The 17868-nt window shown below is 61.2% G+C and overlaps 1 protein-coding gene across 1 annotated transcript; it reads left to right on the forward strand.

Annotated features, from left to right (window-relative positions):
• The first annotated feature begins 1767 nt into the window (after positions 1–1767).
• LOC122907285 (testis-expressed protein 19.2-like) lies at positions 1768–2850 on the forward strand. Its single transcript, XM_044250191.1, has one exon. It carries the CDS (start codon positions 1768–1770, stop codon positions 2848–2850), a length of 1083 nt encoding a protein of 360 aa, XP_044106126.1.
• The last annotated feature ends 15018 nt before the right edge of the window (positions 2851–17868 follow it).

Genomic DNA, 17868 nt, shown 5'->3' on the forward strand with positions numbered 1-17868 from the left:
TTCAAGGCCAGGAAGGGACAGCAAGAGCTGGCTTGGGGTCTTATGTACATTCGCAGTGATGTCATGGCAGGAGGGACACACAGTGTGATTTCAGGCAGTAGCATTGACCCCTGTACCACTTCTTAGGTGGAAGTGAGTCTCAGGCTCCACATCCAGTCACAGGGACGGTGTGACCACTGGCGGTCACTCAGGTGTGTCTGTCACATGCTGTGACATGAGCAGTGGGACTCTTCAACTTCCCAAGAAAATTTTAATGTGCAACAAGATTTGAGACCCCCTGGTCCAAGGACCTTTGCCTTCGTCTTTTCCAGACTAGCTGTGCTTGTCCTGATGTTGCCCCGTCCAGCTCACAGTCAGGACAAATGTCCCTCTGGTGCAGCTGTTGGTAGCGGGAAGGCTACAGGCATGAGGGACAGGTGTATACAGGACCTCTGGACCTTCTACTTAATGTTGCTCAGTACCCAGAATGATCTAAAAATAAAGGTTGTGTTCAAAAGAGAGTTCAAATAGTCTAATTTTGAAAATGAAAAGAGCCACAAAAGGGGAAAATGTGTTTAAAATGTAAATAACTGAGACATAATCAGCTTCAGGAATTCATAAGGAAGCTTTAATCAAAAGAAACAAGAAAGAATCCACTTTCAGCCACAGGACAGGACCCATGAGCGGGCAGGTCACCCACGAAGGGACAAGGACCATCAAAGTGGCCGGCCAGCACAGCTTCAGAACCCCACAGATGGAAAGAACCCCGAGAACAGGGTGGGGGGGAGGGGTGGAGCAACACATGGGAAGGCGTGATGGTGCTGGGGGCGGGGGAGGGGACAGCCCGCCCTCCCTGAAGGGGGCGCCACACGGGGCTCTCCTGGGGGGGGGGCGATGACTCAGCAGTTTCACTTCCTGGTGGGCTGAGGCTGATGGGAGATATGCAGATGAGCCCAGAGCACCATGGGAAAGGACCCTTTATATCCCCAGGTGGGCTGCTTCCCCTCCTTTCTGGGGGGCACCCACAGGAGGGGAGTGCCAAGCACGGTGAGAGCCCTTTGGGCTGAGGAGAGGGTCTGGGGGACAGGGGCTGGCGGGCTGGGGTGGGCTGAGAGGCTGAAGCACCCAGGTGGCCCAGCCTGGCCTGTGGCGGGGTGGGGGGTTGGTTCCATGGGCTTCCCTCGGGGTCCATCAGCTTCCATCGGGTTTCGTCAGCTTCCGTGAGGATCCCTCAGCTCCTGTCAGGTTTCCTCAGCTTCCTTCAGCCTCTGTGAGGTTCTGTCAGGATGTGTCAGGATCCCTCAGCTCCTGTCAGCTTCCCTCAGCTTCCCTCCGGTTCTCTCAGGTTCCTTCAGCTTCTGTCAGGTCCCGTCAACTCCCCTCAGGTTCCATCGGGATCCATCTGGTTCTCGGCGGTTCTGCCGCGTGGATGCCTGGCCTCGGGGGTGGGGGGCGGGGAGGGCCGGGTGCCCCACGGGCCTGGGAGCAGCTACAAACAGGGCAGGGCTGAAAGGGCCGGGTCTCAACCCATCGCCCCCCTGCCCGTGCTCCTCCCAGTGACCGCGACCGGTGACCGTCCACCCCGCCTGCCAGGGGGGCCCCCAACCTCAGTTGCTTGTCCTTTGCAGCCTCCCAGAGAATAGCGCCGTCGCGTAAGCTGCAGAATCTTCCGGAAGCCCGACGTCCCCGACCTCTGCGGGTCCCTGTTGCTTCGGGCCCGGCCCATATACCCGCAGGAGGATCCCCTTCCTTTCCCCGACCCCGGGCGCCCCCCCTCCCCGCACGGCCATGTGCCCCCCGGTCAGTGCGCGGCACGGGGCCGAGGGCATGTCCTACCTCCACGCGTCCTGGCTGTATCAGCTGCAACACGGGGCCCAGCCAGGGGTGTGCTTCGCGTGCTTCAAGACCGCCTTTCTGGAACTCCGAGACCTGCTGGAGCTGGAGGACTGGGAGGACGAAGACTGGGACCCCGAGCTGGCGGAGCAGGAGGCGGCGGGGTCTGAGCAGGGGGGGTCCCCGGGCTCGGGGCTCGGCTGGGGGCAGGGCCAAGGTGACCTCGCACAGGGGGGTGCGGCGGGTTGGGGGCCGGGGCCCCCGGCGCCAGCCCCCGCGGGGTCCGAGGAGGCCGGCCTGGACCACCACTTCGTGCCCACCGAGCTGGAGCCGCAGGACGCGGCCCCCCTGGGCCTGGGGCCCGAGGACGCGGACTGGATGCAGAGCCTCCCCTGGAGACTCGAGGGGCCCCCCACCTGCTCGCACTGGCCGAGCCTCCCTCCCCCGTGGCAGGGCTTTCTCAAGGTGGACCTGCCCCCGGGGGAGCCCATGGTGCTGGAGCTGGGCGCCACCCGGGCCGTGGACCCCGCCGAGGCCGAGGCCTGGCTGAGGGACCTGCAGGTCATCTCCATGGTGGGCTGCTACGACGCCATCTACCTCCGGAAGATGACGCCGGGCTGGACGCGGAGGACGCCGGGCCAGGGCTGGCGAGTGCTGCTGGAGCCCGACGAGGTGTGGGTGGTGAGGCTGCAGGACGCGCCGCGGGAGCAGGACCTGCACCGGTGGCAGCTGAGCGTCCTGGAGTCCTCGTTTCCGGGCCAGACGGAGGAGCTGGTCCCCGCGGCCTCGGCCCTGCTCAAGATGGGCTTCACCATCCTCTCCTACTCGCCCTGGGCCACGAGGGAGGCGGAGGAGGGGGCCTCGGCGTCCAGGCCGCAGTGCTCATCCTCCCAGGGCCGCGGTTCTGGAGCCGCTGAGGCCCGGAGTCTCGGGCCCGGGGCGTCCGGGGGGCCCGGGGAGGGCCCAGCTGCCGGCGCAGCCTCAGCCCTGGGGCAGCTGCCCCCGCTCCAACCCTTCGGCCCAGGGTCCCGGGACTGAGGGACGTAGGCCCAAGCGGCCGCTCCCGTCCTGGCTGTCTGTCCCCTCCCCACGACAGCCCGGGGAGAGGTGGCAAGGGAGACAGGGCACTCGTGCCTGGGGAGGAAGAACGGGGAGCTGCCCGCGGACTGAGAAAGGGGACCCATCGCCGCCTCCGTGGGAGGGACCCAGGGCCGCGGGACCGGGGGAGACGTTGTTCTCCGTCAGAGGAGCATGACGCGCCCCGGGACACGCCTGGTGAGTGGCTGCGGGACACGTGCCTGGGCGCCAGCCCTGCCCTGGCCACACGCAGGCAGGTCTCCGGTGGGGCCCGTGTCCCGGGAGCACGCGGGCGTGGGGGCGACGCGGATGCGGCCCTGCCTTTGCCTGGATGGTGTCTGGGGCCCCACGGGACCCTGCCCACCGCCGTTGGGGCCTCCGGTCCTCCCCGGGAGACGCCAGGCTGCGGATGTTGGCTCTCTGTGCAGTCGGGCCGTTTTGTACCCGTTTCTTTGTGTGTCGTTTTTTTTTTTTTTTTTTTCCAATTTATTTATTTTCAGAAAAACAGTATTCTGTGTGTCGTTTTTTAACTGAATAAAGTTCGAAGAGTTTTGCCTCAAGCTCTCGTCCGAGCTCTCTCTCAGAAAGCCCCCGTTGGTTGGCCTTGTCTTCTCCTGCTCTGGCCCAGAAGTGTCCCGGCAACACCAGCTGCTCCAGTCACGGGTGAAGGCCGTGGCTCCCCAGCTAGCGACGACGGGAAGCCCGAGGGTGACCTGTGGGGCCTCCTGCTAGGACGCCTGGGAAGGATCAGGACTGGGTAGAGAACGTGTTCCAGGAAGAGAGGGAAGCGACGCCGGGCAGGGTGTTCCCCCCTCCCACAGCCCCAGCCACACACCCCAAATACCCGGTAAATACCCAGTTGAAATCCCAGGCGTGGTTTATGGGACTTCGGACCAACATCCACAGCACTCACGTTCACATTAGCTCACGCCACGTGTCCCATGTGCCACAGGCACACGTCCGTACAGAATGTCAGTAAACTGTGCCATGGACTTTGCACACCCCCTTTTGTGACTCGTGTTGGAAAGCATCAGTCACTAAGCATGTATTGAGCACCTACTGTGTACCATGCCATGTTCCAGGCATCAGGATAGGTCATCATTCAAAACAGATGGGGAGCTTCCAGGGGTGCGGCTATCTCTCCAGGGAGGGAGACAGACGAGCAAACAGGCGGCTGCGGGTGGAGAAGGCAGTGGTTGAGGAGAGTCGGGTGTCGAAGGAGGTGGGGCCTCTTGGAAACGGTGTCCAGGAGAGTGGAGGCAACTTCCCCTCACGTCCAGCCCACTTTCCTTGTCTTGCACACTCTTCCCACGTACTGAGCCCCGCGACCTGTTGGTGGCCCCTGTCCTTTAGAGGGCCAGGACGCTGGATTGTGGAAGTGTCCAGCTGGGTGTCAGAGTGCTGTATGAGGCGAGAGCCCCCGGACGCTGCTCTCAGCACCGGGGTCCTAACCCACTTACAGGCCGCCCTTCTAGAAACGGCTTCCGATAGTGTTTATTTCTAAATAATGCATGTTCGTTGCTCACAATTTAGAAAACAGATATGCAGATTAGAGGGAAATTAACATGAGTAACCGAACTCTCAGAGAAAATGCTGTCACTGTTTGGCTCGTATCGTTTAATAGCCTTTTTTCTGCGGGTAGTTAGAAATTTTGTTAAAAGCTTTCTTTCACAGTGTAGTGTCTGTGTGTCAGTGTTGAGCGGGAGGGGCAGCTGCAGGTCAGGCAGGAAGGGGACAGCCAAGGCACTGACATCCCGTGTGGCCAGCACTGTCTCTAGCCCTTCCGGGGTGGGGTCTAGGTGAGGTGGGCCCTACCGTCTCCCCTGGGCAGCCCCAGAGCCTGGCGGAGGCCCAGCGTCCCCTCTTTTCCCTCATGGCCGGGTCATGTCCCTGAATCCAGAGTCCATGACTTTCCCAGCAGCCTCAGGGGTGTGTGTGCCAGAGAGGGTCCCTGAGTAGGAAAGGGGCAAATGCGTCCTGGGGCCCAAAATCCTTCCCCTGAAAGGGCCAGGGGGTCTGATGGCACGTGCATGCCGTCGCTTTGTAGCAGAACACGTCTGCAGACAACCTGACACCGTGGAAAGAGGGGTTTCCAGGCCGCTGGGGACCACGGTGAGGACATAGCTGCGCCGTGGAGGCAGCAAAAACCCCTCCTCGGGGAAGGGTCTTGACACGGCTGTGCGCAGCCGTGGCGGGGGCGGTTGGGGTGGTGTCTGCTGGGGAGGGGCCGGAGCCGGGAGGTCCCACCTTGGGAACCGCTGCTCCCCACTCAGGGACCAGGGCAGGGTCTGCGGGCAGCAGGGTGACCCTCACGCATGTCAGTCCGGGGAAGATCACTTCTGGCCACACGGCCCACCTGGGCTCGCAATCGTGTTTTCTGGAGTCCTCTGTGCAGCAGACTGGGCCTGTTTCCCCTCAAGTGCCGCCACACCGGGGGTAAGTGACCGGGGCCACGGGGCTGAAAATGTCCGTTCTGGGCTCCTGCCTGCAAAGCACCTTCCTCCCGCGTTCTTGCTGGGTCCTGTCTTGGCGTGTGGGGTAGGGACGGCTGGGGGTGCACCCCCTTTCTCGGGGGTGCCTGGGGTACGCCATGCGGTGGAGGCAGGCAGGGGATGGAGGGCCCGAGCAGGTTTGGGAGAGCAGGAGGGAGACTGGTGCGTGGGGCAGGTGTGGGCACAGAAGGGACTGGGCTCCCGTCTCCACTGTCCTGGACAGAAGGGTCTGGGCTCCCGTCTCCACTGTCCTGGACAGAAGGGGCTGGGCTCCCGTCTCCACTGTCCTGGACATGGCTCTCCAGCCTCGGCTTCCCGCTCCTGCTGGGGACAGAAGTCTGGGCGCCTTTGGCGTTGGGGCTGTAGGCTCCCGCACCAGAAGGTTCCGGAGGGAATGGGCTCACATTCCCTCTGCTCTCCCCTCTTGGGTAGGTTCTGTGGGTAGATTCGCACCTCCAGGCCTCTGTGTCCCCCACCACAGCCTGCAGAAGCCGTGACTCATGGTGGGGCTCCCCTGAGGTCACAGATCCCCTGGCCCTCCCCATCTAGCCACCACCGCTGGAGACTCAGGGCTCATGCTTCCAGGCTGCATGGGCTCGGGGGAGGGTCCCCCTTCTAAAGTTCCGAGCAGTGCTGATCTGGACAAGCCTCCTCCTCAGCCCCCCACCCACCCGTGGTGTGGGGACGTTAGCCACGGACCCCTTTGCTTCAATGCACCCGATGTAAAAGACCCCTCGGTCCGTCTTCTTCTCTCCCATCGCCCGGTGAAAGCAGCATCTCCTTAAAAACATGTGTTGGGCAAAGCTAAGGAAAGGAAGTAGCAAGGACGATGATTCTGGGTGAATCGGGGCACCCACCCAGCTGGCTCAGTCAGAGCACGTGACTCTTGATCTCGGGGTTCAACCCCCATGTGGGGTGTAGGGGTTACTTAAATAAATGAATAAATAAAAACTTAAAAAAATCTGGAGCGGCGTTAGACTGGCCTCCGCCAGGGACTGGCCAGTGGGCCCCCAGGACAGTGGCTCATTATCTTGTCTCCTGTGCTCAGCGAATCACATTCTTTTTGGTTAAGACAGCCTGACTTCAGTTTCCTGCTCATGTTGGAGGATGAGCAAGACCGGGCCGCAGAGAGCACCACTGGGAGGCTCAGGCCAGGGCTACACCCACTCGGCTCCCCTCCGGGGGGACCCCAGGAGCAAGCCCTGCCTCCCTGCCATGGAAAGAAGGCCACCAAACCCATGTGGTGACCCTCAGGTCGATCCCACCGCCCTCACAGCCATCATGGACCCTGCGGCTGGACCTCCCGGGGGCACTGTCGGGGGCACTGCTGGGTACACAGAGGCAGCACAGCTTCCCCTTCTTCTTTGCCGCCCTGGTCAGAACCCAGCTCCTGGGTGGGCTCCTGGGGTTCTGTCGCAGGCTGGGCTCTGCTAGGCCAGTGCGGAGGTGCACAGTGACGTGCCGAGCGGAGGAGGCAGGGAGGAGGGTGTGATAGCCCCTGGGCGCTGGGCTCTTTCTCACTTGTCCCTGACCCTGCTGGGCTCGGCGCACTTGGTTTAAAGATCTGCCACTGGAGAAAACTAGGCACATAAACACAGGGTTAAATCAAACCCATAAATGTTTCGGTAGTAAAATGAGGCTGTGGCAACTTGCACCTGACCCGCCCCCATGTGGCCTGTGGGGTCCCAGACCCCACACAGGTCCAGGTCCAGGCTGGCCTGATTGACTGTGTCAGTGTCACCTCCTGGTGGTCATTTCGGGCAGGGTGGACTCCGCACACTGTGCACGGCGGGCACAGGAGCCCCAGCCACGCGCTCAGTCCCGTCTCCCACCAGGGCCGGGAAGAACCAGCACCAGCGCCTGTCGCCCGAAACTGCCCGGGAGCGCCCAGCTCTGCAATCTGCTCTGGAGCTGTTGGCTGACCTGGGAGGTCAGGACATTTTACGGGGGTCCTGACGGCTCCCAGGGCCCGGGGTCCTCTCTACCAGAGACCCTGGGTGCTGGGCTGTGGCGGGACGGGAAACACGTCCCACCGAACCAGCTCTGCTTCCCGCTCCCGCCGTGGAGACCCGCTGTCCGCGCACACTTGTGAGCTGGCGAGCTCCCGCGAGTGTGGGCCAGCGCGCGGTCTGGGTGTGATGGCGCACGTTGGCGGGTGTGAGCGTGGGTGTGCGGTGTGAGTGTGTGCACGCCCTCCGGCCCCTCGGAGCAGGTGCCTCAGTTTCTGGGTCCCACCCCCGCCAGGCCTGTCTGGAGAGCCGAAGTAAACAGGAGTCGCCAGCCTCTAACCCCAGTATTTGGGTTGATGCTGGGACTTTTCCAGAATAAAAGCTGTTTTGGACATCAGCCTCTCTGAGACCTCTGCCTCAGCGGCCCCAGGGCGAGGATGGTCGGTCTCGTCTCCACTGGGACACTGGAGAACCACTTGGTGTCACCTGTCACGTCCCCAGTGAGCCTGGAGGACCTAGGACGGGGTCCCACGGACACTGGAGGGCACGTGGCTGTGACCCAGCCAGAGAGGGGCACAAGGGCACAGCGGTCGCCCTTAGTACCACTCGGAGCTGGCACAGAGGACGGTAGAGTGGACCGTGCTGAGGGTCAAAGTCAAGGTGCACACTCAGCCCCACGGGCTTCGCTCACACACACAGTCCCTGGCAGTTCATGAGTCCGCAGCCCTGTGCCAGCGTCGCGTCTGTCCTCGTGGGGCCTTTCATCCCCCAAAGGAAAGCCTGGGGCGCCGCGTCACTCCCTTCCCTGCCCCCACCCCTCAAACACCATCTCCTTTCTTCCTCCGTGGACCTGCCTGTGCCGGGCCCTCCGTATAGACGGAGCCCATGGAGGGGTCTTCGTGGCCTTTGGTCCCTCAGCACGAGGCCCCACATCTCCTCCTGGTGTTGGTGTGTCACGGCGTCCGCGTCCGGCCCACCACGGCGTTTGCCCACTGGGCGGCGGGCAGCCGGTGTAGCGCCTGCGGGAGTGACCAACGGGGACGCGTTTCCGCCGGGGCGAATGGGGGGAGCGGCCGGCCCCGCGCGGCACTGAGTGTGCGGCCTCTGCAGGACCCGCCGCCCTGCTGCCGTGCGGCCTCGCGGCTCTCAGGCCTTCCGTCCTTCCCGTCCCTGGACCCAGAAGTCCATTGGAAACCGGACGCCACTTCCCACAGCGGGGACAGGGCCGTGTGAGGACACGCGGGACCGGGAAGTTGGCTCTAACGAAAGAGAACGACGGGACATCCTTCGGGAGCCGCTCGCCTCTGCTGGGACGTGTCCGGCGGGTGACACGGGAGCTCTGGGGCCCCGACGCCCGCTCGGGCTCCGGGTGGCCGCGGCTGCCCCCGGAGCTGGTCGGGTCGGCCTGACGCAGAGCCCCCGGTTTCTGTGCGGCGCGGGCGGCGGCGGGTGGGGCTGTGGGCACCGGGCTGGCTCGCTCCTGCCTCTCCCTGCCGCGCACGCAGGCCCCTCCGGTCCCCTCAGCCGTGGGTGGCTTTAAAGGTAAAAGCTAATCTGGCAGTTCGTGAGCCGAACCTGTCCCAGAGGCGATTCTAGTTTGGCTCCAGGAAAGCAGTGATGGCCCGTGACGCCCGTGTGTGAGTGTGTGCGTGTCACACTTGCGAACGTACACATACATGTACACACGTGCGGCCTGCGTGCGTGGAGTGCACGGCGGGGGGGCGGGCAGAGCGTGTGGCGCTGGGGGGCCTCCGTGGCATCCAGGGTGTGCGAGCCTCCTGCCCCCTTGGGCCCTGCCGGCCCTGCCCCCCGGGCATCAGCTCCGGACGGGGGTCTGCTCCCCGCCCACCCCAGGGGTTCTGTGCGCGACCCCTGCTCCCCCTTCTCAGCGTCTTCTGAGGGTCAGAGCTGTTCTCGGTCAGCAGGCCTGTGCCTTTGTCACAGCCACATCCCATTCAGAGCGCTGGCGGACCCGCGTCCACCCCAGGGACTGCCGCTCACACGCCTCCCCACACTCCCAGGCGCACACCTGTGCACACCCACACAACCGAGGCGCATGAAGGTCAGAGAGTCTCACCCAGCAGAAGATGCCCCGTCCAGTCTGAGGGCCCCTCTCTCCGGACCAGCTCTGCCCGGGGAACCGGCCCCACCCATTCAGTCCGCCTGGCGACGGGGCAGCGGGAAGTTCCGTGGCCGCAGAGGATCAAGCCCCCCTTTCCGTCCTTCAAACATCGTGGCTGCTCCAGACCTTTGCTCTTTCATATGAATTTTAGAACCAGTTTTTCTAATCTCATAACAAGCTCTCTTAGGAATGACCGCGAACTTTTTAAAAGATTTTATTTATTTATTTGACACAGAGAGATCACAAGCAGGCAGAGAGGCAGCAGAAAGGGGGGGGGGGGAGCAGGCTCCCCGCCGAGCAGAGAGCCCGATGTGGGGCTCCATCCCAGGACCCTGAGACCATGACCTGACCCGAAGGCAGAGGCTTAACCCACTGAGCCACCCAGGCGCCCATGACCTTGAATTTTATTAATTTCAGGTCAATGGGTATCTTTGGGTCCCCCCTTCATGCAGGGGTCTGGGAAGCGCAGTTGCCCAGCTGTGTCCACAGATGCTGGGGCCCAGCTGGAGGGCTCTGCCAAGGAAAGCTGCGTCCAGAGACCAATGGACACGGCCGTGGCTCTGAGCAGCGGCCCCCGTGGCTGTGTGACTTCATGCCAGTGAGTCCTTGTGGGGACAAACAGCTGCAGGCAAAGGCCAACCACTGCTCAGAATTTTGCCTCTGACTTGTACACAGGACCCTGCATGGTGCCAGAGCCCAGGACAGAGCCGGGGCGGGGGGAGTTGGCAGCTCACAGGAAGGAGGCAGCTGAGGAACAGAACCAGAGCCGAGAGGGGGAGGCCAGCAGCACCTTCTCGGGGCATGGAGGGCGCTCCCCGGCCACCAGGAGTCGCGTCAGGAGCGAGGCCAAGCTGTCACCGTCACAGCCCCCTGGAGGAGGCGATCGGCTGCTCCTGTTGGGCTTCTGTCCTGAAGCCACACTCATGACCTGGAAAATGAGGAACGAGGGTGTCTGTCACGGCTCATTTGACAAAGGCAGGACACAGGCTCAAGGCCCCGTCCCAGCCCAACGGCCCTCGGCCCCGCCTTCGCCGGGCCTCTCCAGAGAGCCGGCCGTAGAAGCTCGGTTCCCCATGCGGGATTCACCGGCTGCCTTTGTCAACAGTGCGGTGGGAGTGGACAAGAGCATATTTTCTTTGATTTTCTTTGCATAAAGAAGTTCTGGAAGGTTCCGGAAGGACACTACAGAAGAACGTGACCGCATTCCTTGTCACTCCCCGCCTGTGCAGACGACTTAATTGCTGGTCTAAACCCCATTCCAAGAAGAATAAAACTCTCCCCTATGGTCCCTAAAGTAACCTAAGAAGGGCCCCTCAGGCCCCTAGAGTCCCTGTAAGGCGGGCTGTGTCCCCCGTCCTGGGGGACAGTCTGGAGGGACCAGCGAGACTGGCCTTGTGCATAGCGGGTGGCTGGGAGAAGTCAGGGGTCCTGGGGGAAGGCAAAGAGGTCCTTTCCTGAGGGGGTTTTGTTAACCTTAAAAATAAAGTAGGCAGTTATTTACCAGCAAAACGAGTCTATTCAGAAGCACTAGAGGAAGTACGGTTCAGGACGTGCACACGACGGGAAACCACAGGCAAGTCTGGAGAGAAAGGGAAGGTCCGCTGGATTAGGGTTTAGGAGGAAACTGGGAAGGGTCGGAGAGGGGCTGGCTGCAGGCGTGGTCAGCGCGTTGCTGCTGGGGGCGGGGGATGCTCCTCCTTCCCCCTAAAAGTGGGAGAGGAAATTCCTGCGTGAAAATGTCTTCCTTCCTCCTATGAGCAAGGGTGTTTCTGACTCCTTCTGATTTAAGGACTGGGGGTCCCAGACATCCTGATGGACAGACAGCCATCCACTGGACCAGCCCTGAGCTCCCAGGAAGCTGGGTGCCATTGGGGGCCCGTGATGGGCTTGCAGGACAGCGGTGACAGCAGGAAGCGGACGGCCAGGCTGACTCTGCCCTCCGGGCGCACCCACGGAGGCTCCACTCCCTTGGAACCTGCGAGGGAAGGCCTGGCCTGGGAGAGGACAGGAGCGCAGGCCTCCCTCCCCCCACCACCCGGTCACCTCTGACGGTGTCAGGGTGCGTGGGGCGGGAGGCGGGGCTCCCTGTGGGCGGTCACTCTGTCCAGGGCCCTCCGCCCCTCACCAGCTGGGCTCCGGAGAAGGGAAGACCGCCCCACCCAGGACCCACGCCCGCTGCCTCCCCACCCGCCCATGCCAGCTCCGAGCCGGCGAGAGTGGAAATTCCCTCATCGGACGTGACTCCTCGCACCTGGCCAGGCCTGTCTCAGGAGCAAAGGTCCACACCTCCCTCTAGCCTCCGAATCTCATCAGACCGTCCTTAGGTGGGCCAGTGAGCCGTGGCGCCCACACAGCTTGCAAGTCCGGGGTGGGGGGGCAGGGTGAGAGCTGAGGGGCAGACCAGCCGCAGGGGGGAGGGGGGAGGGCGACGCGCAGGAAGGTTCTGTCTTGATGTAAGGAGAGACACGAAGTCTGAGCCCGCCTGCTCGCCACCGGGAAGGCCTGTGTTCTGACACTGGGGTCAGCGTCTCGGGGGGCTGCTGGGCGTCTGTGGGCAGGGCCCCTGGTGGCCTCGGACGGGACCGAGCTGGCAGGCTGAAAGCTGTCCTCGTTCTGTGATCATTCGAAGATTTTCTAAATATCACTGACCGTACTTTGCTAAGAGAGAGTCTGCAGAAGACTGGAAACAGCACTGTTTGTCCAGGCACCCAAGGAATGAAATGAATTCCCTTGTAATTACACAGAGGATGTCTCTTCTGCTAAGAAAACAACTCACGCAAGTAAAACTCTGCTACACACCGTCCTAGAGAAGCACATTTAAACGGAGACACACGGGACGCCTGGCTGGCTCAGTGGGTTGGGCCTCTGCCTTCGGCTCAGGTCATGGTCTCGGGGTCCTGGGATCAAGCCCCGCATTGGGCTCTCTGCTCAGTGGGGAGCCTGCTTCCTCTCCTCTCTCTCTCTCTCTGCCTGCTTGTGATCTCTGTCTGTCCATGAATAAATAAAAATCTTTTAAACGGAGACACACGTGACAGTTGAAAACATCTAAAATGCAGCGGTGACCGTGCACACAGAGGTGTGGGCGTCAGTGTCACGAGGTCCTGGGGCTGAGAGCCGGAGGCCGGCGGAGGGGGTCCCGGAGCCCTGCGCCTCAGGAAGCCCGGGGCATGGCCACGGCTCGTGCCCCAACGTCAGGCGCCAAGATGCCCGCCCGGACGCGACACAGCGAGCTCTGCGAAGCGTCTGTGTGTTTTATGAAGCAGACCTGAGCCCAGATTCTCCAGAAAACCCGTTTGCCTCTGTCGGCAGCAACACAGACGCGACAACGAAAAGGAACACAGGCTTGGGGGTCTCAGGACTGCAACTCGAGGAGCGCAGACTCGAACGTCCCGCTCACGTGGGGAAAGCAAGAGGTTCTTAAGGACCACGACGGGACGAGTCATTACGTGATTTAGCTGAAAAACAGAAGAGAAAAGAACTGCTGCTTCGGGGCCGGGGCGACGGGCGGAGCCGCCTCTGGTTACTCTCACATGGTCTTACGGGTGACCGCAAAGAAAACTATCCCTGGTGTATGTTAATTTACTGTCCTAACTTACTGTAATTTACTTTACTCTGGTCCTTTTGGGGAGCTCATTAGTCAGAAAGGAAAATGAGGGGCACCTGGGTGGCTCAGCGGATTAAAGCCGCTGCCTTCGGCTCAGGTCATGGTCTCGGGGTCCTGGGATCGAGCCCCACATCGGGCTCTCTGCTCAGCAGGGAGCCTGCCTCTCCCTCTCTCTCTGCCTGCCTCTCTGCCTGCTTGTGATCTCTGTCAAATAAATAAATAAAATTTAAAAAAAAAAAAGAAAAAAAGAAAGGAAAATGGTGTCTGTGATGTCAAGAAATTTCCTGAGGTCCCTCACCTCCCTTCGCACCAGCTGCTGCCTCTGGAGGGACGAGCGCTGGGGGAGGTTGCCCTGCATAGACGCCTCCCTGACGTGGGAAAGGGTTTGATCGCCTGTCAGCCACACTCACTGAGCACCTACTGTCTACAGAGCAGGCGTGCATCGGTCTGGAAGACCAGGAACGTGGCCAGAGCAGAACACCCGTGCCCGTGGTTGCTGGCCCCTTGCTGAAGGAAGCGTGCAGGCTGGCAGCTAACCCCGCACCCCCCCAACCCCCGTACAGCCCGGGCCTCTCCACCCTCTGCTCTGTGACCCATCCCCAGTGGTACAATCCCAGTGTGATGTTCTCTGTCAGGTTCAGCCTGGCCGCTGTCTCAGCTCTGACCCTGGCTATGGGCCTCCCTCCCTCCCTCCCTCCCGCCAGCACATCCAGGCTCAGGCTACAGGACTCGGGGGACCACCCAGGGAGGCGGCGATGTCCAAATCTGCCCCTGGGGCCAAGGACTGCCTGCACCTTCCCAGAGCCTCAGGCCTTCTGCTCGGAGCCCTCCCCCCAGGGCCCCTTCTGACCATCTGGCCTTGGGGAGCACTCCCTGTTCTGGACAGCCACCCGGTCAGTCTCAAGCCCAATGGCCCCAGGCCTGTTTGGTCCAGCTGTGGGCCAGGAGGGGGCGGTCAGAGGTCAAATGCAAAATAAACCATCTGTGGGATGGACAGAAAGGGGAGTCCCTTTGTTCCTAAAATGTCCTGGAGCTGAGGGTTCCTCTGCTCAGCCCTAGGTAGCCAAACCCTTTCCCCAGTTTGCATCCTCCCCACCCCCAGCAACCTCCATGGCATTCACCTCCTATTCAAGGCTGAGTAAGTGGGGTGGGGGTGGGGGGGGTATCAAGCCCACCCAGGAGCCACCCGGGTCCAGGACAGCCCTCAGCCCCCACCCTGTCCGGACGGCCTCAGCCAGGAGAGGCCGTGCTGCAGACCAGGGCCCCCCGGCCCTCCCCGAGACAGGCTGGAAGTCAGGATGGCTGTCAAGGATCCCGCACGTGCACTCAGCCCTGGGCCATCCCAGCCTGGCCCCACCACCACACGCCACCCGCTCAGCCTGAGGGCTCCCCTGCTCTCCTTCACAGTCAATGCACCGCTCTCTCTGACATAATAAAAATTGCAGTTTATTCTCAACGAACATGGTCCTCCCAGATGCCTGAAGGACGTGTCCACGGCAGAAATTCTGGAGGACAAAGAAAAAGTACAAGAAACTGCAAAAACCCACAGTTCCCTGACTCAGAGTTAATTTCCGGTGCCATTTCACGCCTACCTAGCTCTTCAGGAAATACACCTTTGAGTGTTTGTTTATCTATTTTTACGTTTGTGTGTTTTCACAATGAAACTGGACCAGGGCACCCGGGTGGCGCTGTGTATTGAGTGTCTGACTCTGGATTTAGACTCAGGTCATGATCTCAGGGTCGTGGGATCGAGCCCCGTGATGGGCTCTGCGCTCCGTGCGGCGTCTGCCGGACATTCTCCCGCTCCTCCTCCCTCTGCCTCTGCCCCTCCTCCCACTCCTGCTCTTTCTCTCTCACACACGCATGAACAAATAAATAGACTGAAATGAAATGGGATCAGGCTGGTGCTGTCTGTCCCGCCTGGGTGTGGCCTCCGGGAGCTGCCGACCCCAGACGGCATCGCTGGACACGCCCTGGCTTCCTCGCAGCCCCTCGGGGTCCACAGCAGATAGTCTGTGTGACGTTCTCGCAGCCGCTGTTGGGACCCTAGGGTGGTCCAAGAGGTGCCTCTCTGGGTCATGCCCGGTGGTCTCTGGAGAAGTCTCCAGCCCCCTACCCAACCCCGAGGCCCCCCTCCAAGCAGCCCCTGGAGAAGGTCTGTCCCTGTGGTCCCCAGCTAAGGTGTTTCCCTTTGTGCTGGCTCATCTGGAGATGCCTCTTGCAACCCCCCTCTTCCCACAGGGCTCGTGGGGGGGAGGGGCTCCCGAGAAGGCCTTTGGGTCCAAAGGAGCCGCTGTCCCTCATCCTGGCCCGAGGACCTTGGGGACACTGGCCCTGGCCTGCCTTCTGGTTGGGTTGGGGTTGGAGTCTCCCCAGGGAAGTGTCCTAATTCTGGGGTAATTCTGGGAATCGGAGGCCGGCCGCTGAAGGAGAGGACAGGGTACAGGTGTGGGGGCTCGTCGTGCCGGTGCCCGGGGTGGGGGGGTCTGGAGTGCTGGGACAGACTCAGGGGCAGGGCGAGGCGGGGTCTGGAGCACTGGGACAGACTCAGGGGCAGGGTGAGGCGGGCGTCAGAGTGAAAGCTGCCTCTGCTCTGTGTTTGGAAATCCCCGAGCTATCTGATCCTAGATGCTGGTCCCGCGGGACTCCCTGGGGGTGGGGTTGGGGTTAAGGCAAGTCTCCCCGGGCTGACGCTGTTCGGCCCTCCACAAACGTCGGCAGGTGAGCAGCAGTTAAAACACCAACAAACGAGGGGCGCCTGGGGGGCTCAGTCAGTGAAGCGTCTGCCTTCGGCTCAGGTCATGATCCAGGGTCCTGGGATCGAGCCCCGCATTGGGTCCCCTGCTCAGCAGGGAGCCTGCTTCTCCCTCTCCCTCCGCTGCTCCCCCTGCTTCTGCTCTCTCTCTATCCCTCAGTCAAATGAATAAATAAAATCTTTAAAAAAAAATGGTGAGGTAATGTCCACTTACCAGAGATGCACCTAATGCTTGTAGACACACAGCGGCTGAAAGGGAAAATCTGGAAAAGGACCAGGAATATTCTAAGGAAAGGGAGCTGGTGTTGCTGTACCGACAGCTGACTAAACAGCCGGAAACGCGCTGGACAGTCAAGGTGCAGAGGGTCACTAACGATAAAGGCTCAACTCAGCAAGAACACACACCAGTTTAGAATCTGCGTCTAATAAAATTGCTTCCAAATCTACCAGTGAAGATCGCTAGAGCTCCAGGGAAACCAGCAAGCCCTGTCACACTGAGGGAGTCCAGCCCACCCTCCTTGATTCCCGACAGTTCAAGCCAGTCAAAATAGGCAAGTACAGAAGCGAGCACACTTCCCCACTGACCCCCTTGGCTTGAGGGGCACGGCCAGGGGACGTGGGAACATCTCAGGACACACGAGGCATTCCCAAGAGTTGACCGGTTGAGCCATGCCTGAAACCGCTGTGAGGTTCGGAGAAGGGGAACCAGACGAGGAATGAAGTTAGAATAGGGTCGCCTGCTGGGAACCAAAAGGTAACCAGCAGCCGTGGGGAGTGTGACAACATGCTGCTGACCAGCATTTTCAGTCTGATAGGAAATCACAACCGAAACCACAAATTCCAGAAACCCAAAGAAAGAAAGCGAAACCCCACACATGTGATGCAGCAGAAGCTGTGATCCGAGGAAATGTAGAGGACGGGGCAGCCTACAGAGAGGGAGAAACAGGACAGTTCCAAAGGCCACTTTGGAAGGAGCTGAGCACCTGTCCGCAGACCAGATCCCAGGACTGTAGGAAAATGGAAAGGGCCCAGAGCACCTGGGGGGCTCAGTCGGTCGGGCGTCGGACTCTTGATCTCAGCTCAGGTCGTGATCTCGGGGTCATGATTCAAGCCCTGTATTGGGCTCCGTGCTGGGCATGGAGTCTGTTTGAAAAATAAAGAAATATAACGATTTTTTTTAAAATAAAAGAAATGGGAAGGATACACACACGGGATACGTATGTGTTTGTACACACACACAGAACATTTCTGGAAAGTTACGAGGAGGTGTCCACAGCGTGTCCTCTGCAGAAAGGAGTCCCCATGACACACACGGGCACCTCTCATTGTTCCTTCCTGGAACACTTAAGTGGTTTCATAAGGTTTCTGCACGATCCAAAATAAACAAACGTGTTTCACTTTCAGGACGCACGGTGTTTTACCTGCGCACAGGAATACAACAGTCTCAGCCCTCAGCTGACTCTCAAGGTCCCTCACGCTGCGGGACCCTCCTACCCTCCCACCTGAAGAGCCCTGTGCCTCGGGGCCTTGGTGGCCACCAGCTGCTGCCCAGGAGCCCCTGCTGAGCTGAGGGACCCTGGGCAATGCTGGATGTGATGGGGAGGAAGGGCTGACTTGTGAAGTGGCCTCAGGGATGAGCCCCTCCTTCCGGCCCAGGGGCAGTGCCTGGGGGGCTCGGCTGGGGGGAGGCACAGGGGCCTGGGGCAGGCTCAGTGATCATTCATGGGGCCCCTCTCAAGACCTTCGTTGGGCTCTGGGTGGAGGCAGGGGCTTCCGGCCTCTGTACCCACAGGGAAGTGCCGTCGTCCTGGGAGTGTGACCAGCTCTGGGCCCTCTCTGCCCACCAGACAAATGTCCTCCTTTGGAACATCTCCCTGCCCGCGGGCCGGACCCTCCCGCGGCCCCTCTGTGAGGACAAGTGGGCTGGTCCGTGGGGAGCAGCAGTGAGGGCACAAGGCCAGCTCCCACTCTGGGTCTGAACTGATCGAAGCTGTGCCCAGCCTGGCTGGCCTTCGAAGCTGGGCCGGGACCCAGGACAGCACCAAGAACAAACAGCT

Source organism: Neovison vison, chromosome 5 (genome assembly GCF_020171115.1).
Source record: "Neovison vison isolate M4711 chromosome 5, ASM_NN_V1, whole genome shotgun sequence".
In the NCBI taxonomy this organism is placed as follows: Eukaryota; Metazoa; Chordata; class Mammalia; order Carnivora; family Mustelidae; genus Neogale; species Neogale vison.

Bases quoted from the DNA above. Each gene is read 5' to 3' on its own strand.
- LOC122907285 (XM_044250191.1), top strand. From the start codon at position 1,768: ATGTGCCCCCCGGTCAGTGCGCGGCACGGGGCCGAGGGCATGTCCTAC.